The sequence below is a fragment of the Rhinopithecus bieti genome, unplaced genomic scaffold (assembly GCF_001698545.2).
Source record: "Rhinopithecus bieti isolate Rb0 unplaced genomic scaffold, ASM169854v2 scaffold_64846, whole genome shotgun sequence".
In the NCBI taxonomy this organism is placed as follows: Eukaryota; Metazoa; Chordata; class Mammalia; order Primates; family Cercopithecidae; genus Rhinopithecus; species Rhinopithecus bieti.
In genome coordinates, this window is record NW_016825275.1 from 655,415 (window position 1) to 677,572 (window position 22,158).

At 37.3% G+C, this 22,158-nt stretch overlaps 1 protein-coding gene across 1 annotated transcript in view; it reads left to right on the forward strand.

Moving 5' to 3' along the window:
* The window catches only part of PPA2 (inorganic pyrophosphatase 2), a 115,813-nt gene that overhangs the window by 39,880 nt on the left and 53,775 nt on the right, over nucleotides 1–22,158 (forward strand). Inside the window, exon 7 of the mRNA XM_017862961.1 lies at nucleotides 10,706–10,832. Coding sequence (XP_017718450.1) covers nucleotides 10,706–10,832 — 127 coding nt within the window. The remainder of the gene's footprint in view (nucleotides 1–10,705; nucleotides 10,833–22,158) is intronic.

Below are 22,158 nucleotides of genomic sequence, written 5' to 3' on the forward strand. Positions count from 1 at the left end.
TTATAAGCCATACATGTCTTATCTGTTCTTATATTGTTTGAAATTTTAAAGTAAATTTTGTGAATAAAAATAGATAAAACAATTTAGAATGTGCTTTTTTTTTTTTTTTTTTTTTTTTTTGAGACAGAAGTCTCACTCTGTCGCCCAGGCTAGAGTGCAGTGGCATGATCTCGGCTCACTGCAAGCTCCGCCTCCCGGGTTCATGCCATTCTCCCGCCTTAGCCTCCCAAGTAGCTGGGACTGTAGGCGCCTGCCACCATGCCCAGCCAATTTTTTGTATTGTTAGTAGAGAAGGGATTTCACCATAGTAGCCAGAGTGGTCTCGAATTCCTGACCTCGTGATCCACCTGCCTCAACCTCCCAAAATGCTGGGATTACAGGCGTGAGCCACCACGCCCAGCCTAGAATGTGGTTTTTAAAAGCTATATGTGATTTCCAGGAATTCTGATACCCTGCTGCCAGAGTCATCTATAGGATTTCTCAACTTTGACACTATTGATATTACAGATGGATAATTATGAGAGAGGACTGTCCTCTGAAGCATCCCTTGCCATTTCCTAGGAGATGCTAGTAATACCTCCTCCCCAGTTGTGACAACCCAAAATGGATATTGCCAGATATCCCCTAGAGGGCAAAATTGGCTTTGGTTGAGACCCTCTCATCTAGTGTATCTAGTGTGTGAACCAGTATAGCTGACTTTAAACTGGCAATTATGTGATAACTTCAAATTTGAGCATTTTTGTTTTATAAAGGATCTTACATGTCTTTTGGTCCAATATACCATACCCTCCTGAAGCCTTCTGTTCTCCAGGCTTTTTATTCTAGTTGTTCTTTATCTGACAGAGTTTCTAGATTATTTTCCCCTCTGGTTACTTTTCACTAGATATCTCTGTTAATGCCCCTGTTAGAATGGAGCAGTCCGGGCTCAGTGGCTTATGCTGGTAATCCCAGCACTTTGGGAGGCAAGCTAAGAGGATCTCCTGAACCCAAGAGTTCAGAACCAGCCTGGGCCACATGGTAAGACTGAGTCTCAAAAAAATAATAATAAATAAATAGAATGGCATACTACCACAGCTAAACGCCCTTCTCTAAATATGATCCAGCCTGTATAAGTTAGCAATTACATATGCAGTTGTAAAATTTTTCTATGGACTACTTTAGTTTTGATGTATATTCAGAGCTGCAGATATCGTCCATATCTTTATAATCACTTGTCATATGTTCCTTTTGGACTTGAGAATCTATAATTTAAGCAGCCAGAGTCCAAACTTGAGGACATGTATCAGAAATACTTTGTGATTGCAGCTGGTAAGAAGCATGCCGGAGGGTAGGGACTGGGAAAGGAACAGACAGTATTTCAGACAATGGAGACCTCAACGGTAGAGGGAAATTCTTTGTTTATAATGTCTTTTCCTGTGGATAGTGTTGTCATTATATTTCCTCCACGGATGTAGCTTTAGCTATTAACCCCTGGAGGCATGCAAAAAGAGCAGCTGAGCTAATCACACAGTGGCTTCTGTGAGTTGGTGCCAGTATCCGTTCAGAGGAGCCCATATAAGTCTGCACATCTCCCATTTTCCATCTCCAGAGACATCTTTCTGTAGTTTTTCAAGTGGGAGTCTAATTTTGTAGTGGAAGCAGCTTAGTAGTTTACCTGTAATTTGCAGACTAAGAAAGATGAAACTTCTTTTTCTATTAAGAAATAGAAAAGCAGGTTAAGAAATCAGAGGTTTGGTGTTTTTTTAAGAATGCTATAAACAATGGTTACATGCCCTTTTATAGAATTAGATCACTGTAGGAAATAACATATAAAGTGTCCCTTAGAAAATCTACTTCCTTGTCTTTGATCCTTTAGGATATATATACTTCATGAGGCATATACTTTTCAAAAAAAATTTCTCGTAGCATTTTGTTTACTGAGAATGGTAAGGGGAAAATGAATGATTTCCTTTAGTAACCCAAACCTTAATACTGATGCTTATAGTAAAGTACTAGTCTGTAAACCATTATTTGAGGTGCTCTATATGAATTATCTCATTTTATTCTTAAAACTGCTACCTTGTGAAACAGGTATTTTTATTTTCAAATTTAATATAAAATTATATTCCAAAGAAGTTAAGTAATTTCCCCAAACTTACATTCCTAGTGAGTTGGCAGAATTGGGATTGAATTCCAGGTATCTTGTCCTGGAGCCTGTGTTCCTAGTCTCTATACCAGGGGTGTCCAATCTTTTGGCTTCCCTGGGCCACATTGGAAAAATAATTGTCTTGGGCCACACATAAAATATACTAACACTAACAATAATTGATGATCTAAAAAATAAATAAATAAAATCTCATAATATTTTATGAAAGTTTATGAATCTGTATTGGGCCACACTGAAAGCCATCCTGGTCTGCATGCTGCCCATAGGGCACGCAGGCTGGACAAGCTTGCCATATCCGCTTCTGCCTCTACTGCTAGTATTTGTGAGAATTGATCCACATATTTATATCCATCCTATTTATATTCTTTACAATTTGCAGGTTATAGCCATATGATTTCAACTTTTATTATTTAAAATGACAAAATTCTAATTTTTGAGATTTGCTTTATTAAGATACGTTTGATTAAATTCAAGTCTTGATTTAAATCAGCTGCATTGCAACAAGTTTTCAGCAAAAGTTTATGTTCTTTTGCTTTAATTTGATAAATGTATTTTTTGATTGACATTTTAAAGAAATTATCTGATCAATTTTGTAGTTAAACACAAAAAAGTATTTTGTTCATTATAGAATAAAGTTGAAGGTAGCTATTGGAAAGACGTGAACCATTCACTTATGATAACAGTTTCGAGAGAGGACTTAAGGGATAGGAGCTGTTTTATTATGGTTCATTTTGACATGTATATAACAACCTCCACCATCATCAAAAATAATTTGTGATTAATTTTTAAATTGAGGTACAATTCACGTAACATTAACCATTTTAAAGTATACAGTAAAATTAGTGGCAGTTAATACATTCACAGTGTTGTACAACCATCACCTGTATCTGTCTAGTCCCAAACATTTCATGACCTCAAAAGGAAACCCCATCCCCATTAGCAGTCACTCCCCATTTCATTCTCTAACTGGCCCCTGGCAACCACTGATTTACTGTCTCTATGCTATAGGTTTACCTATTCTGGATATTTCATGTAAATGGTCTCACATAATATGTAACCTTTTGTGTCTGCCCCTTTCACTTAGTGTGCTTTTGAGATTCATACGTGTTGTAGCATGTACTGGTACTTCATTCCCTTTTATGGGTGAATAATAGTCCACTGATAGATAATATTACCTTTTACTTTTCCATTCATTAGTTGATGGGCATTTGGCTTGTTTCTACCATTTGGCTATTATGAATAGCGCCACTATGAACATTCATGTACGAGTTTTTGTTTGAATACTCTTATCCATTTTATTCACCTAGGAGTGGAATTGCTGGGTCATATGGTAATTCTGAATTTAACTCTTTGAGGAACCACCAAATTGTTTTCCCCAGCATGTTAACTCCCATGAACAATATTCAAGGATTCCAGTTTCTCCAGATCCTTAGCAATACTCATTATTTTCCCTTTTTGGTTTATAACAATCATCCTAGTGGTAGTGAAATGGTATTGTGATTTTTTTAAATTAAAACAAGCTTATGTCTGATTTCATCTTAAACAAATGTGAATAATTATTTTATCCAAGAAACTAGTGCATTAAAAAAAAAAATAGTTTTAGCCATAAATGTGAAGTAGATTTTTTCTAGCTTTATTGAGTTATAATGGACATATAATAAACTGTACCTATTTAAAGTGTACACAAATTGATGAGTTTTGATATAATTACATGCAAAATTATTATCAAAAATAAGAAAATGAACATATTTATCACCCCCAAATGTTTTCTTACACTTCTTTGTAATCTCTTCCTTTGACATTCCCAACCCTCTGTCGTCAGGCAAAGACTGATTCGCTTTCTCAGTACGGTTTGACAAGAGAAGCAGCTTTGGCTTAGTTTGGGGTGTGAATCCCAGGTCTTCCATTCACTAGTTCTGTGGTCTCAGGCAAAAATTATTTAACTGCTGTGAATCCCAGTATGTTTATTTCCAAGACGGGGATAATATCTACACTCTACACTAGTTTTTGTAAGTGAAGAATAAAATGGTACCCATAGAAGACATCCTCTAGTGCCCATCACACAGTATGTGTTTGCTAAATCATTTTCTTTTCTCCTTGTGTACTATTTGTTTTTGCTTTTAAATATTTCACTACCCTTATCTAGACTATCCACTGTCATGTCTGTAATCTAGATCCAAATTACCTCATGTCTATAGTGTTATAGTCTTCTGATTTGTTAGCCTCTATCTTGTCCTTTTATCATATTGGAGAACCTACCTTGACTCTCTGTTCCTAGATCAGGGCAGTGGCATTAGAAATGAAGAAGGCACAGCTATGAGAAATGAGGCACATAGTGTTGATATTACATGTTTAAACTCACTATGTGTTCAGTCTTATATTCTGTTATGCCCTGAGGTATCTAAGTCACCCAAATTAAGACTGTAAATCCTTGAGAGAAATTCATTCTTTCTTTTAATACACAGTGCCTAATATAGAGCTGAATACTTAATAGAGGCTAAACATGTAAGAGTCTAATGTAATTGTGTATATTCCCCTGGAATTCAGATTTCAGTTCGTGTATACAGTCACGTTCATTGTGTTAGCTAATTACAGTTCCATACAGATTTATGTTAAGATTTTAGAATCAACTTCCAAATATTCTGACAGGATTTATTTGACTTTATGACTTAAAATTCTAGTTTTTTTCCCTCAAAATAAATAATTTCAGGACAGAGAAGTGACCTTTTTTCTACATACCTAGTTTTCTAAATGTAAAACTGCATTTTGAATTATGAAGAAATTTGTTCTGAAGCATGTGTTCAAATTCCAGGTTTACAGTGAAAATCTATAGCCAACCAAACCTTTAAAAATAAAAAGATATATAGAAAGAATGCACGCATATAAACTTGACATTGGCAGCTTGAGGGAGCCTCACTGAAATAACTTTCTTAAGCACATGGAACATCTGCTTAAGTCACGCTATTTCTGGATTTCTCTAAAAATATTTTTGAAGTATTTTGCGAAACCTGTTTTGTCACTATCATTTATTATTTTCTTAAGGCTTTACTCTGTTATGTTTTCTTTTCACTAGTAACTGATAAATGTGGTTTGTAAAAAAGGTACTATGAAGCAATTTAAAAGGATTCTCAGGTCTCTTTTCCCCTCAAGCAGGAGGAATCAAGTTTATATTATGTAATGGTTTTATTTTCTATTTAGTGTGAGCTTCTAGGCCTAGTGGATATCTTAAATTTCAAGACATGTAAATAACTTCAGTTTCAGCACAGATTGCAATAGGTTGAAACTATAAACAGGTCCACTTTCTTGGTGCCTAATTTTTTAAATATATGGATTGTTTTACTTACATAATGTGATGAGATTTTGATTTGTTAATTAAAAAATTGCTCTTAGACCTTAAAATGACATTTTTCTTAACTTCTAAATTTTGGAATATTGACCATTATATGAAACTTTGTAGGTAGGCATAAGGGAATAAGTTATACACATACTGAAAATCTCAGGTTCATTGATGATAGCTGCCAGTGACAGGAGTAGTATTGCCACTGGAAGATGTGCCAGCTTAGTTAGTTACTGTCATCTACTCATTCCTTGTATTCTGCCTCTTGGTCATCTTTGATTCTCATTTATCTTTAAATTTTCTTGGTAATAAAATAATGCACTTCTAGCCACACTTGCCTAGGCTGTCTTATGTCCATAATTTCCGGGCTTGTTCAGTGGAATGAAATTAAAAGTTTTGCTTCAACTTCTGATCCCTCTGGATAGAATAAGAAAAATGATCCCCTTTGTAGATTTAGATCTGGCAGCCAGAGAAATTTCCTCCAGAACAGAGAAAGCAAAATATGGAGGAGAAGATCAAGATGGCAGGCAACTACCTATTGTGTGAGAATTCTGCAAACACTAAGCAAGGATATTAATTTAAACCACAAGATAGCTATATCATGAATGAGCTTGAGCATCTTTTTATACCCTTAAAGCCTGTTTTCATTTCTTCTGTGAATTGCCTGTTCATGGTTTCTTCCATTTCAATTGAGTTTTTTCCGTTTATTTATTTTTTATTTTTTATTATACTTGAAGTTCCGGGTTACATGTGCAGAACATGCAGTTTTGTTACATAGGTATATATGTGCCATGGTGGTTTGCTGCACCCATCAACCCGTGACCTACATCAGGTATTTCACCTAATGCTATCCCTCCTCTAGCCCCCAATCCCCAACAGGCCTTGGTGTATGATGTTCCCCTTGTATCATGTGTTCTCATTGTTCAACTCCCACTTGTGAGTTAGAACATGAGTTCTGGTTAAAGTCTGTTTTATCAGAGACCAGGATTGCAACCCCTGCTTCTTTTTGCTTTCCATTTGCTTGGTAGATCTTCCTCCATCCCTCTATTTTGAGCCTATGTTTATCTTTGCATGTGAGATGGGTCTCCTGAATACAGCACACTGATGGGTCTTGACTCTTTATCCAGTTTGCCACTCTGTCTTTTCATTGGGGCAATTTAGCCCATTTACATTTAAGGTTAATATTGTTATGTGTGAATTTGATCCTGTCTTTATGATGCTAGCTGGTTATTTTGCCCATTAATTGATGCAGTTTCTTCCTGGCATCAGTGGTCTTTACAATTTGGCATGTTTTTGGAGTGGCTGGTACTGGTTGTTTATATCCATGTTTAGTGCTTTCTTCAGGAGCTCTTGTAAGGCTGGCCTAGTGGTGACAAAATCTCTTAGTATTTGCTTGTCTGTAAAAGATTTTATTTCTCCTTCACTTATGAAACTTAGTTTGGCTGGATATGAAATTATGGGTTAAAAATTCTTTTAAGAATGTTGAATATTGGCTCCCACTCTCTTCTAGCTTGTAGGGTTTCTGCCAAGAGATCCACTGTTAGTCTGATGGGCTTTCCTTTGTGTGTAACCTGACCTTTCTCTCTGGCTGCCCTTAACATTTTTTCCTTCATTTTAACCTTGGTGAACCTGACAATTATGTATGTTGGGGTTGCTCTTCTTGAGGATTATCTTTGTGGTGTTCTCTGTATTTCCTGAATTTGAATGTTGGCCTCCGTTGCTAGGTTGGGGAAGTTTTCCTGGATAATATCCTGAAGAGTGTTTTCTAATTTGGTACCATTCTCCCCGTCACTTTCAGGTACACCAATCAAACGTAGATTTGGTCTTTTCATGTAGTCCCGTATTTCTTGGAGGCTTTGTTCATTTCTTTTCACTCTTTTTTCCTCTAATCTTGTCTTCTCTCTTTATTTCATTATTTGATCTTCAATCACTGATATCCTTTATTCTGCTTGATCAAATTGGCTATTGACGCTTAATGTATGCTTCACGAAATTCTTGTACTGTGGTTTTCAGCTCCGTCAGGTCATTTAAGCTCTTCTCTACACTGGTTATTCTAGTTAGCCATTTGTCTAACTTTTTTTCAAGGTTTTTACCTTCCTTGCGAAGGGTTAGAACATGCTTCTTTAGCTCGGAGAAGTTTGTTATTATTGACCTTCTGAAGCCTACTTCTGTCAACTTGTCAAACTCATTCTCCATCCAGTTTTGTTCCATTGCTGGCAAGGAGCTGTGATCCTTTGGAGAAGAGGCATTCTGGTTTTTGGAATTTTCAGCCTTTCTGCTCTGGTTTCTCCCCATCTTTGTGGTTTTATCTACCTTTGGTCTTTGATGTTGGTGACCTGCGGATGGGGTTTTGAAATGAATGACCTTTTTGCTGATGTTGGTGCTATTTCCTTTCTGTTTGTTAGTTTTCCTTCTAACAGACAGGCCCCTCAGCTGCAGGTCTGCTGGAGTTTGCTGGAGGTCCACTCCAGACCCTGTTTGCCTGGGTATCACCAGTAGAGGCTGCAGAACAGCAAATATTGCTGCCTTAAGCTTTGTCCCAGAGGGGCACCTTCCTATATGAGGTGACTGTCAGTCTCTACTGGGAGGTATCTTGCAGTTAGGCTACACAGGGGTCAGGGACCCACTTGAGGAGGCAGTCTGTCTGTTATCAGAGCTTGAACGCCATGCTGGGAGAACTACTGCTCTCTTCAGAGCTGTCAGGCAGGGACGTTTAAGTCTGGAGAAGCTGGCTGCTCCCTTTTGTTCAGATATGCTCTGTCCCCAGAGGTGGCATCTAGAGAGGGAGTAGGCCTTGCTGAGCTGCGGTGGGCTCCTCCCAGTTGGAGCTTCCCTGGGGCTTTGTTTACACTGTGAGCATAGAACCGCCTATTCAAGCCTTAGTAATGGCGGACACCTCTCCCTGCACCAAGCTCCCCCCTCCCAGGTCCATCTCAGACTGCTGCGCTAGCAGCAAGCAAGGCTCCATGTGCGTGGGACCCACCAAGCCAGGCATGGGAGGGGATCTCCTGGTCTGTTGTTTGTGAAGACTGTGGGAAAAGCACAGTATTTGGGCAGGAGTGCACCATTCCTCCAGGTACAGTCACTCACGGCTTCCCTTGGCTGGGAAAGGGAAATCCCCTGACCCCTGGCGCTTCCCAGGTAGGGCGACATCCTGCTCTTCTTCGGCTTACCCTCCATGGGCTGCACCGGTTGTCCAACCAGTCCCAGTGAGATGAACCAGGTACCTCAGTTGGAAATGCAGAAATCACCTGTCTTCTGCATTGATCTTGCTGGGAACTTTAGACCAGAGCTGTTCTTATTCAGACCTCTTGGAAGCAACCTTCTATTTTGTTTTTAACCATTAAAATAAACTTTAAGTCATTATGTGTGTGTATATATATATAACATATATTACAATAGAATGTACTCATTTTAAGTATATAGTGAGTTTTGACCTATGTATACACACACATAACCTCCTCCTTCAATTAAAATATGAAGCATTTGCATCATCCCAGAAAGGTCGCCCTTTCCCCTTTGCAAACTCTTTCTGATTACCAGCATTCTAGGTTGGTAGTGTTTTTAAGAATTTTAAAGATTTCATTTTTTTGTCTTCTGGCTTACATTGCCTCTAAAGAGAAATTGGCTGTCATTCTTATCAGCATACCCTTATGTAATCTTTTTTCCCCTCTATCTGCTTTTAAGATTTATTCTCTGTCATTGTCACTGGTTTTCAGCACTTTGATTATGATATGCTTCACTTTGGATTTTTTTTTTTGTTTATTCTGATGGGCGTGTGTGTGTGTGTGTGTGTGTGCATGTGTGCTTTCTCAATCTGTGGGTTTATACTTTTCATCAAATTTGGAAAATTTTTGGATGTTATTTATTCAAGTATTTTTCTGCTTCCTCTTTCACATTCTGGAATTCCATTTATACATGAGATAGAGTGCTGGATGCTGTCCAAGAGGACACTGGGATTGTTAATTTTTTCTTATCCTTTTTGTTTCTCTGCTTCACTTTGGAAAGTTTCTGTTACAGTGTCTTCAGGTTCACTAATTTTCTCTTTGGCAATATCTATTTTGTTGTTAAGCTTGTTGAGAGAATTTTTCATTTCAGATCATGTATGTCTTAGCTTTTAAAGTTCCATTTGGTTCTTTTTATGTTTTCTATTTCTCCCTTCCATATTGTCATGTCATTTCTTTAAATCTTTGAGCATATTTACAGTAGTTGTTTTGAGGTTCCTATCTGTTAATTCCATCATCTAACATTTCTGGAAATGTTTCTGTTGAATGATTTTTAATCTTTTTCCCCATTTAGAGCTTACATTTTCTTGTGTATTGACAGAATTTTGGATGTTGTGTTATGTTGAGTGTCTGGATGTTGTTGTCTTCCTTTAAAGAATATTTGTTTTTACAGGTAGTTAATTGTGAGTCAGTTTGGTTGTATCCAGGCACTTTTAAAACTTTGTTAGCACAGGTCTAGAGTAACCTTTATTTGAGAGTCAGTTTAGTCCTACCATTAAGGCATGCCTGTTATAGGTTCACTAGTGAGTGCCCCTTGTGCTGAATGAGGTTTTCCTGGGTGGTTGGAATTCATTTTATAGGTCTCTGGCAGTTATTCTTCTCTTGACTTATAGAGTCTCATCCCATGCATGCACAGGTTAGTGTTTAATCCATGTCTCAAGGGAACCCCAATGTATATTGCTGTAGTTATTTCTTATCTCTAGTACCATGCCCTACAAATTCCAGCTGCCTCATCCTCTCCATTTTTTTTTTTTTAAACTCTGTTCTTTAACCTCAGTGAGATCCCTGTCCTCTTACAGGGTTCCTTTCTCTCTACCATAGTTTGGAACGTGTATTGAGCAGAAAGCCAGGGCAATCAGATGTCTCTTCTCGTTTGTTTACTTCTCTCTGGGGTCACAGTCCTGTACTGCCTGTTGTTTAATGTCTGAAATGAGTGATTTCATATATTCTGTCCAGTTTTTTAGGTGTTTGCAATGGGAGGGCAAGTTGTTTGTTTATTAGTAAAGTAATTCAATCATTGGTGAAAGTGGAAATTTTGAGAAAGTTAACTCTAAAGGGACATTCATTGCAAGGCAGACTTTGGCTATTTTCATATTATTTTTAATTATTGAGGCTTTATTACATTTCAATCTGTAGTTCTTTTCATCTTTTATATGGATTTTGTGATATGTGAGTAAACTCTCCAAAGCCTATAGTGAATTTCTGTTCTCTTTAAAGATTCTTTCTTGTGGAGAAGTTATTCATGTGAAGATTCTCGGAATTTTGGCTCTTATTGATGAAGGTGAAACAGATTGGAAATTAATTGCTATCAATGTGAATGATCCTGAAGCCTCAAAGTTTCATGGTAAGACTGTTACTTTCCAGAAAGTGAAAGCAAATTAGTGTGTCATTGGAATTCTTAGAACTTAAAAGAATTCACATAGGGGAGTTAAATGTACTTTTTTAAAAAGAGAGGAAAAGAGATAGATAGACACATTATATTTTAAATGAAGAAAGTACATTCTACTGGTTTCCCTCTATTCCCTTTTTTTTCCCTCTCCTGTCACCTCTCTTTCACTCTCCTCCTCTCCCTTTCACTCCTTCCTTCCCTCCTTTCTTCTTTCCTTCCATCATTTTGATGACCCACCTGCTATTGGGAATTGTTTTGAAAGCATCCTTTGACTAGGAATAAAAGCATACAATACTGGCATTTTTACCCTGAAATCTCTTTTGTTCATATGACTAACAAGAAGAAAACTAAGGAAGGAGTGTCATCGACAACAAAAGCTATTTCTGCAGCTAGTTTTTGTCTCTTCTTGTTCAAATGAAGGAAGAAGTAACTGCCCTCTAACGAAATTTCGATGTGCTAGAAATTTTAAGTTCTGGAAATAGCTTGGTATGATTTAATTTTGTTTGGAGTCAGACAGACTTCAGTTTAAGTTCTGGCTGTGCTGCTTCCTGGATGAGTGACTTTGGGTAGACCATTCCTGAATTTCAGTTGCTCATCTCTAAATGGAGATGATTATACCTACTTGTAAAGTTGCTGGCAATATAAGAAATGATTTATTTAAAGCATCTGGCTTTCACATACCAGTGTCGAATATATGGCAACTATTATTATTCTTTGACCAATTTTCCTCCATTTTCTTTCCTGTTTTATTCTTGCTCAGGATCCTTTTTCCTTGTAAACCTCAATTCTAAAACTGGAAATATTACCATTTCTAAGATGACCGAACCTCATTAACAATGTATTAATCTTAGTTTATGTACCTTTTCTTGCACTTGAAACAGCAGGAGAGATTTCCGTGTTGTCATTCTTGCATATAATTGAGAAAGGGAGAGGTCTGATAGGGTGAAGTGCATGTAACCTCAGGGTCAAAGGTAAAATGTGAAAACTACAATTAAAATATGAGCCTCAAGTCTATAAACCATATATATTCCTTATCTCATTATTTTACCCTGATTTTGTCTATTTTTATACTTTTCATATACATATATATGAGAATAGTAAATAAATTTTAGTTAAAAACATTTTTTAGCACCTTAACTGCTCCTCAAAATGAGAATTGATAATCTAATAGTGCCACAGGCAGCCGAAACAAATCATCCACCTAATTCATTTGTGATCTGCCACACTAAAGTCATGAAACTGTACTAAGGGATGCCCCTTTAAGCAGAAAAAGCTGAGCACTTGAATGAAAATGAAAATATTATTTAGAGAGTAGTAGTTCAGTACTATTGGAGATGTGATTTAACATTTTAAATTGTCTAGCATATAACAAGCCCTGGTGCCTGTTATAATAGATATTATTGTTCTTAACTTAGAAGATGCTCAGAGAATGTAAGTGACTTGCCCACGTTTGCAAACATGTAAATAGTATACAGCTTGAACTCGTTTCTGATTCTAAAGTGTGAATTGCTCAGTACTGTATTGAGCAATATATAGCCCATCTATACTATTACACCAAGCAATTCATCCTTGATTCTAGTAATTTATATATTTGTAACTAGAGGTATTGAAACTAGATCACATAAGCCCAGCATGACTCCTTGAGTTTCCTAAGTGTTAGAATAAAAAGTTTTAACTCTATTCATTTTATTTCTGTTGTGTACTCAGAATGGAGATGACTTTGCACTTTGGACATCTTTCTAAATTCCTTTCACATTTGCTTTTATGAAGAGATACGCAGAAACACTAAAGCCAGTTGCTGATTTGGGTTGAGAAGAAATTATTGAACTTGAATAGTTAAAACAAGATGTTATTGTTTTAGAAAACCAGTACATTTATCATTATATTAAAAGTGAACACATGTATTATTTTCATCATGAAAATATAACAATTCTTATTCATAATATATTTTGAAATCTTAAAAGAATGAGTAAAGCATATGGGGAAAATGAAAATTGTTTATTTTAAGGATATTTGTATATTGTTCACATTAGTTAATACTTAAAGTACTCTTCTCTTACGTCTAGATTTTATGAAATAAGTTTGGTAGTTTTTTTTTGAGACAGAGTCTCTCTCTGCCTTCCACGCTGAAGTGCAGTGGCATGCTCTCGGCTCCCTGCAACCGCCGCCTCCTAGGTTTGAGTGATTCTTGTGCCTCAGCCTCCTGACTAGCTGAGAATACAGGTGTGTGCCACCACACCTGGCTAATTTTTTGTATTTTAGAAGAGATGGGGTTTCTCCGTGTTGACCAGGCTGGTCTTGGACTCCTGGCCTCAAGGGATTTACCCGCCTCAGCCTCCCAAAGTGTTAGGATTACAGGTTTGAGCCACGGCCCCCGGCAAGTTTGATAGTTTTAAGAATCACACATTTTTTTCTCATTCCTTTTACCTTCACATTATCGTTAATATATTCTGCATACTTTTGTTGAATTTTCTTCTTTCTTTTCTCTTTACAGAGACCCAGGAAAAAAATTGATGTAGGCACAAATTGAAAGGAAAATAGATTGTAGTATAAATGTTTTTTATTTTGAAAATTATTTGTAGTCAACAGTATTTAATTCTAAATCAAGCAACTTTTAAAATATTTTGGTATTTATGTCTTTCATATTTACCATCTAAAATCACAAACACAGGATTTTAGGATGGCATTTTTAAAATATAAGAAATAATTTTATACATGGAACAATAAAAAACTCAAGAAGTGTAAAAAACGGTATATAACATGAAAAGTAAAGTTTTTTCCTTTTCCTTACCTCTTCCATCTCATCTTCTTCATTATCTTATCGCAGATGTTTTTTGTTTCTTTGGAAATGGGTTGCTTCTATTTCTGTAAATGATGGTGCCTTATATTTCTTAAATTGTGCATTTTCCCTGTTGGACTCAAATATTACCTTTGGAAGACAAGGGAACTTAAATTCTTAAACATTTATCAATGGTGTTACCATATTTTCTACTTGTTATCCTAATAACCTCTTAAGTTGTATTTTGGAAGCCTGATTTATTGCCTCATTTGACTTTGAAACAATAACTCTAACTGCCCCAGTGTAGAACTTAAACATCAGTTTCTATATTTTTATCTTTTCTGTTCCCTTACCAACCTAATTCTCTTCAGCTTCCACTTATCATTCTATAGTGTTCAAATTTATAATGTTTACATTATGTTGAAGTATTAATTGTTTCATTTTCTGCTTCATGGTTGAATCTTGAAAATTAAAACTAGCCATTTACAGTATTTTATTAAATATTATTTCATTAGTTTATCATACTATTTATTAAAGTGTCATCTTTGGGACAGGGACTGTTCTCGTGACCTCCTGCATAGGCTTGTTCACCTGCGGGTTTTTTTTTCAATGTTGGGTTAATTCTACTACTTAAATTTCTACCTTCCCTCTTTATTTTCCCTTTTCATTGTTGGGCTGGGTGGGTCCATTTTTCCAAAAAAATATCTAATGCAGTTAACTTTAAATATAAAATTACTGTGGTATAAATTGAATTTATATTATAAAGGAATTAAGTGATTTTATATTTTATGGACTGTTTAAACATCTGGTATCTATACTTCTTGGTTGTCAGATAAACGAGAAAAATTCAAAAAACACGGGGGGCAACAAGCTATTCAGAAATTTTCTTTTTAATTGTGTAGTTTCTGGGATGTGTGTAATATAGGAGTATATAGAGATTTTTAAATTTCCTGTACGTTTTTATTTGTTATTAGACATTTTAAAAGTTAAAAAAAAATCCTTGGCCGGCATGGGGTGGCTCACACCTGTAATCCCAGCCTTTGGGAAGCTGAGACCAGGAGGGGTCCACTTGAAGTGCGGGGAGTGGTGAGACCAGCCTGGAGCAACATAGTGATGACTTGTTTTCTATTAAAAATAAATAAATAATAAAATTTATATCCATTCCTTTAGGTTTTTTACTATTTTAGAAAAAAGAGCCAGGCAGGCGGAATCAACCTGAAGGTCATAAGTTCGAAGACCAGCCTGGACCCCAGTAGAGAAACCAATCTTACTAAAAATACAAAATTAGCTTTGGTGTGGTGAACACATGCCTATTAATTCCCAGGCTATTTGGTGGAGGCTGAGGAAAAGCAAAATCGCTTGAACCCAGGGAGGCGGAGGTTGTGGTGAGCCGAGAACACGCCAATTGCACTCCAACCTAGGGTTAACCAAGAGCAAAACTCCATCCAAAAAAAAAAAAAAAAAACCGGAAAGAAAGAGCATGTTTTTGGCTGGGTTTGTCAAAGTTTTTCTTTTTTGAGAATGAAACTCGTTTTTAGTTCATAGTATGTCCTTATATATGTGTATTTTCTTTTATTCATATAGACACATTTAAGTTGTGGTTCTTCAAAGACGTTTTGGGGTTGTTTTAATTTGTGAACAAATAAAATAACTTTTTTTGTGAAATAAATAAAAGGAAGTAACTTTTTTGATCCTAATTAACATATGTACAGACTTTGGTAGACTGTATACCCCTGTTTTAATATTTACGGTTTTTACCTATGATGACTGAACTTAAACTAGCCATTGCATCAGAGAACATTTTTCAATTAGTAAAAAAGTTTTTTATGGTTATAGTTCTGTAATTTTAGCGTTACTGTTTTAAGTTTTCTAGTTTCATCTTCTAAAAATGGAGTAGCCACTGTAAAAGTCTAAAAAATGTCCAAATAACATTTGAAATGAAACTCCTTGTACTCCCTGATACAAAATTGGTCACTTCAGCAGGCTCATTAACAGAGCACTAAGACCATTTTATGCCCTGTAATTAGGTTTCAGGCCCTAATGCTCTTGTTGGTACCCTAATGGCCTGAAAGAGTTAATAAGACTCCTAGGACACATAAATTGTTACTAGAAAATACCTTGGCCAGTGCGAATAATAGCTTTGGTTATCAAATAACCAAGTTTAGAGCTTTTAAAGAGGATTGAAATGCTAGGGCATGTGTAATTTTTCTCGTGGTTAAATTAACCTCCTTCTATAATGTACAGCTTCAGACACTCACCAAACAGATGTTTGTGCCTCTTCAGAACTGCCACTGATGCCTAAGGACCTTATGTCAGGAGAACTAATGTCACGAGGAGCTAATTTAGGCCTAGATGCTATTTCAACTTGCAGAGCAATGAAGATTTCGTTTGGTCTTTAAATAAATGAAAACTATTGTCTGTTGTGCTGCAGTAACTGTTTACCTGTGAGGTGATTTTATAGTTTGAATAAATGAAAGATTTAAAACAATTGAAATCAGAACAGTTATATTGATATAGATACATTGTGGATGAATAAATTATATGAGCAATTATTTAAAATAAGACAGTTCTGACATTTTCATAGGCCGGCATCACACTTGTCCTAAAATTATTAAGGTATGTCTTTTATATGTGTAGAATTTCAGCTTATATTTAGAGAAATTTAAAATCAAAACTACTTACTCTCAAGGCAAAATAAATATGTTGAGACACAATCTATTTGGCTTAAATGTTCATTTGCTAAGTAAACACTTCTAGTGCTTCTGTAATTATTATTTAAAATAAGCAAATTAATGTAGTGTTCTATTTCCTTTCTTCCTAAAACACAACTTAATACTGTCATGTAGGGGAAAAAAAAAGAATAGCATAGTGATCTTAAGGAAAATATTCATGTTTTGTAACCAAAAGAATAAAGTTCAATTTGCTTTTCTGTGTGTGTTAGAAGACAGCAGAATGTACTCTGGCTTGGAAAGGGGCTTGCATATCAGCATCATCAACCTAAGAGCTCTAACATTTGTCAAACAATTGCAATATGCCTAAGAAGAAACTATGCTAAGTGCTTCTTTTGGATTATGTTTAATCTTCACACAACTACAGTCAAGATATGTTATTCTCTTTTTAAAGGATAGAGAAACTGAGGCACCGGGTGGAAGGGGCATGGAGCATGGTTAGTAACTAGCCTAAATCATATGGCCAGTCATTCCACTCCAGTCTGGCTCTAGAGCCCATGTTCTTTATTGCTGCATCACATCACTCTTCTGAAAAATGCCGGGTTAGTCAGCTGTATTTGTGGCCTTGGACCTTGTTGCTTTCTGAGTGCTGACTATTTGCTCTTGAGTAATTTAGGCATCGGTGGGACAATGATAGAGATTCCAGTGAAAAGATAGCTCTTTTGATCTTTATTCCTCTTATTTCATTAATAGGTGTAGATATGTAGGGATGGGTTGTGGGAGAAGGCAGTTGAGGAACAAGGACAAATTGAGTTCAAAAACTATAATTAAGATGGAATTAAATTACCAAGAACCTGTTGTCTCTTTTTTGAACCTTGACCTCTTACACTTTTTTTAGGTTTCAGTCATTCTTATGATATGGTGAAGTATGGGGGAGACCTAAATTCTAAAATGCCCTTTTTGTTTATTAATTATCTGACCTTGGAAAAGTCATAACCTCTTAAAGCCTTTGCTTCTTTATTTCTTAAAGCTGTGGAGTTGATCTTCTGATCAGTAAAAGATCCCTAAGGTTTTCCCATCTCTAAATTTTGTTCTAGGAAATATTTTAATCCATTATTTTAGCTTGTTGTCTTCTATTAGTAGAAAGACCAAAATTATCTTCAAAGTTAGTGCTATGGGAAACCCAGTTTAAATTAAAGGATTGGATGATTTCTTTGGGACATGAGCACATTTTTAAGTGCTTTAGAGTAACTGTTAAGTGATGAAGCTGGAAGTTCAGTGGAGGTCAGTCTGACCCGAGACCTGTGTATTTAGCCACTTTGTTATATGCTTCAAATCAAAATTAGATTAGAAATATTTGAATTCCTTCCATGTACAAGGCACCTGTATGGTTTTCATTTTACCGGTCATGTAAAATTACTTGTAAACTGGTAATGAATGTTTATATTTTGAGAAAATCTAAGTCTTTTCTGAGAGGTTTTCTGATACAGTGCATATAGTCTCTATGTAGAATTACCTTGTTTGGTAATACTCACTTTGACATGCGTTAATTCCATTATTTTTTCATTATGTTAATACACATTCTTAGTACAGGTTTTGTCTTGGTAAGAGTACAATTTGTGAAAAGGAGAATGGAGAAGGAAAGGGCAAGAACAATGAAAGATACTCTTCATCAGCCCATGAATGTTAAACATGGATATGCAGAACAGTTTGGAAAACATGAAAATCTTTTAGAGATTCTGAGTAAGCAGAAATTATTAAGAAAATCAGTTCTCTTTGCAGGGACCTCTATTTGTGATACAGAAAATACAGTGAATGTTATTAAACGAAACTTGTTTCTTGTGAATGTTTGTGAGTCATTGAAAACACATGTTCTTGCTTTCCACAGAGTTTCTTTAGAGGGTACTAGTTGTGCACATGTTTAGTTCTGTGCGAGCAACATTTGTAGTACTGGGATGAGAGTGTTGTGCGAATGAATCAACATCACTTCCTTTAGTAAAATGGAAACTCCTTTTTCATTTTTCTTTTTTCCTTTCCTTTGGACAAAATTTTAGCATAAGGCCATATCCTGGTGTCTTTTTTCCCCTTTTATATAATAAAGGCAAAGAGATAGGGTGTTACTTTTGTGTCACTGGTTTTATCTAAAACAAAAAATTCTCAGCCGATTGTATGCTTTCTTCACTTTGTGTTATAGTTTGGTGGAGATAATCCAGGTAAAGCAGCATTTTAATGTTTTTTTTCTCCTAATCTTTGTGGAAGTATAGGTAGGTGTCAATTTGTGGAAGTGGATAGAAAGGTTAGAGATGTGAATTTATATAGCTAGATAAAGCTCCATGTGTGATTCTAATAGATTTCCTTCAAATTGAGAACCATTCGTTAATGAATTCTTTTCTGCTGGTTGGACATTCTAGTCCTGGATATAGAATAATAGGTAACAATTTTGATATTTATTCAGTTAGAAGAAGGTCTTAAGATGCAATTACCTAATTCAATTTGATATTTGCCCCCCACACACCTGTTACTCCATTTTTAAAGCTAATATATTGATTCCCTTTGAGATCTTGAGCAAATTACTTAATCATTTAGAGTCCCAGTTTACTAATTTGCATTAAAGAGATAAATAATACCTAATTTACAAATTGTGAAGCTTAAATGACATACTATTGTTGGCAGCGGTGGCCCGTCTGGAGCAGCCACAGCAAAGACTTTGGCTGCAGCCGGGGAGGCACAGCCAGGACTGCAAGCTCCACCGAGCTGCGGGAGCCAGGAACAGGTGGGAGCCCCATCCCCTTCTGAGTTGACAGGGTGGGATCACCACCCTCCAGGACACAGCTGCAGCCACCCAGCCACAGCTGTGGACCTGGGCATCCCTGCACTCTTGGGGGCCTGGGAAGCCCCCCGCCCAACCTCTGCAAGCTCAGAAGTGCCTGCCAATGCTGCCTGGCCTCTCCTGACTCTGATTTTGGAGTGAAGTCATGGCCGAACCTGGGTGGTGTTGCAACCCAGCCAGGTGTGCCCTCACTCAGAGTGGCACTGACACACCAGCCCCCTGCCACCTCTGCCCCCTCTGGACTTTTGGCACTGACGAGCATGGGAGGGAGGCCAAAGGGGTGCTGAGGGTGACTTGGTGCAGGCCTGCAGCTACCCCTTGGCACAAACAGCCTGGGTACAGTGGATGATGTATAGATAGCGGGAGGCAGACAGGCTTCTGGGCGGAAAGAGGTGGGTCCACATTGAAGCCCCACCTTAAAGCCAGGACTGGCCTGAAGCCTGGGGACCAGGCTGTCTGTTCTGGGTGAAATCTGGCCTAGAGTGAGAACCTATGGTGTGTTTTCTGGGCCTAACCATGGATGCCCATGGGCCAGTCAGCACACACTTCCTCCCTCCCTCCTGAGCCCATAAAAACCTGGGATTCAACCAGACTCGGGAAGACGGGACAGCCTGCCTGCGATAGGAGCTACCCACTTTGGGTCTCCTCTCCACTGAGAGCTGCAGTCTCAGTGGGTCTCAGGCTCAATGGGATGACCTGCCTGTGGATAGGAGCTACCCACTTCTGATCTTCTGAGATCTGTACTGTTAGTAAAGCACCTTGCCTTGCTCACCCACCATTTACCCAGGTACCTCATTCTTCCTCTATATGGGAGAAGGACTCGGGACCTGCCAAATGGTGAAACTGAAAGAACCCTAAGGCAAACAAGGCTGAAATATGCTACCTTCTGATCCTGCTCACCACATTGCAGGCAACAAGGAGAAGAGAAGAGCTGTGTGCCTTCAGAGATCCCAGAGCTAATGGCTCCCTGAGCCAGGACTGTGACACCCTCTTTGGGGCTCTGCGCTTCCTGGTGCCTCTAAGCTTCTAAGTGCCACCATGTTTCCCAGAGCCTCCAGTGGAAGCCACTTGTAGTGTTTGCCTGGTCTAGCTGCAGCCTCACAGGGAGCCAGTGCCTGTGCTGGTGCCCAGAGTTGCCTGCTCCTTGCCACTCCGTGCCTGGCTTGCCCTTGGCGTGCATGGGATCCAGGCTTAGCATTAGCGGAGTGCAGCCTGCCAGACCAAGTGGGTGGAAGGAGCCCAGCGGGCTAAGCAAACCTTGCGAAAAGGTGCCATTAGCCACAGAGGATTCCAGCTGGAAAAGCGACAGCTGAAGAATCCTGTGGCACTATTACGGAGCCATAGGTTTAAAGTATTTCAGAATTTTACTAGATATTACCAAAGTGCCTTTTGCAGTGATTATATCATCAGTGTATGAGAGTAAATGCTTCCTAAATAATAGTTTATTATTTTTTTGCCAATCTGATACATAAAAGATAATTTATCTTGTTTTAATTCTTTATTTTTCTGCTTACTACTGGGTTGGAGCATCTTTCTTGTATTTTTATTGTATTATTTGTATCTTCCCTTCTGTGAATTGAGTATATAAATTGTTTGCCCTTTTTCTATTGGGGTTGACATTCTTTTGGTATACCAGAGTTTTTGGATAATAATCCTTTATTATTTAGGTTGCAAATATTCTCTATTTGCAGAGATGCTATATTGACTTTTGGCTTACAGAGGTTTTAAATTTTGATGTATCCCATTTTATCAGTGTTTTTTATACATGACTTTAGTGTTTTGATTCTTGTTTAAAGATTTCTTACCTCTTGGTCAGAAAGATGTTTTTATTTTCTTTTCACTCTTTTATATTTTATTATCTTTACAATCGAGTCTTGAATTTATGTGGAATTTACATTGTCTGTGTATACATTTTTTCTAACACTGCTGAACAGAAAGTCGTTTTCTTCCTACTGTTTTGGAATGTCTTTCTTACACATTTCATTATACAGGAGTCTGTTTCGGGATTCTATATGGTGTCAGTGATAGAATCCTGTGCCAGCATCATGTTATTTTAATTATGAAGCCTTGTAATGAGGCATATATGAGACTAATCTTCCACCTTTTGTTCTACTTTTCATACTGGATTTTCTTATGCCTTTATTCTTTTTTTTTTTTTTCTTTTTATACTTTAAGTTCTAGGGTACATGTGCACAAAGTGCAGGTTTGTTACCTAGGTATACATGTGCCATGTTGATTTGCTGTACCCATCAACTCGTCATTTACATTAGGTATTTCAACTAATACTATCCCTCCTTCACCCCCACACCCCCCAACAGGCCCTGGTGTGTGATGGTGTGATGTTCCCCGCCCTGTGTCCGTGTGTTCTCATTATTCAACTCCCAACTGTGAGTGGTGTTTGGTTTTCTGTCATTGTGATAGTTTGCTCAGAATGATGGTTTCCAGCTTCATCTATGTCCCTGCAAAGGACATGAACTCATCCATTTTTATGCCTGCATAATATTCAGTGGTATATATGCGCCACATTTTCTTAATGCAGTCTATCATTGATGGACTTTTGGGTTGGTTCCAAGTCTTTGCTATTGTGAATAGTACCGCAATAAACATACGTGTGTATGTGTCTTTATAGCAGCATAATTTATAATTCTTTTGGGTATATACCCAGTAATGGGATCCCTGGGTCAAATGGTATTTCTTGTTCTAGATCCTTGAGGCATCGCCACACTGTCTTCCACAATGGTTGAACTAATTTACACTCCCACCAACAGTGTAAAAGCATTCCTATTTCTGCACATCCTCTCCAGCATCTGTTGTTTCCTGACTTTTAATGATTGCCATTCTAACTGGCGTGAGATGGTTTCTCATTGTGGTTTTGAATTGCATTTCTCTGATGACCAGTGATGATGAGCATGTTTTCATGTGTCTGTTGGCTGCATATGTGTCTTCTTCTGAGAAGTGTCTGTTCATATCCTTTGCCTACTTTTTGATGGGTTTTTTTCTTGT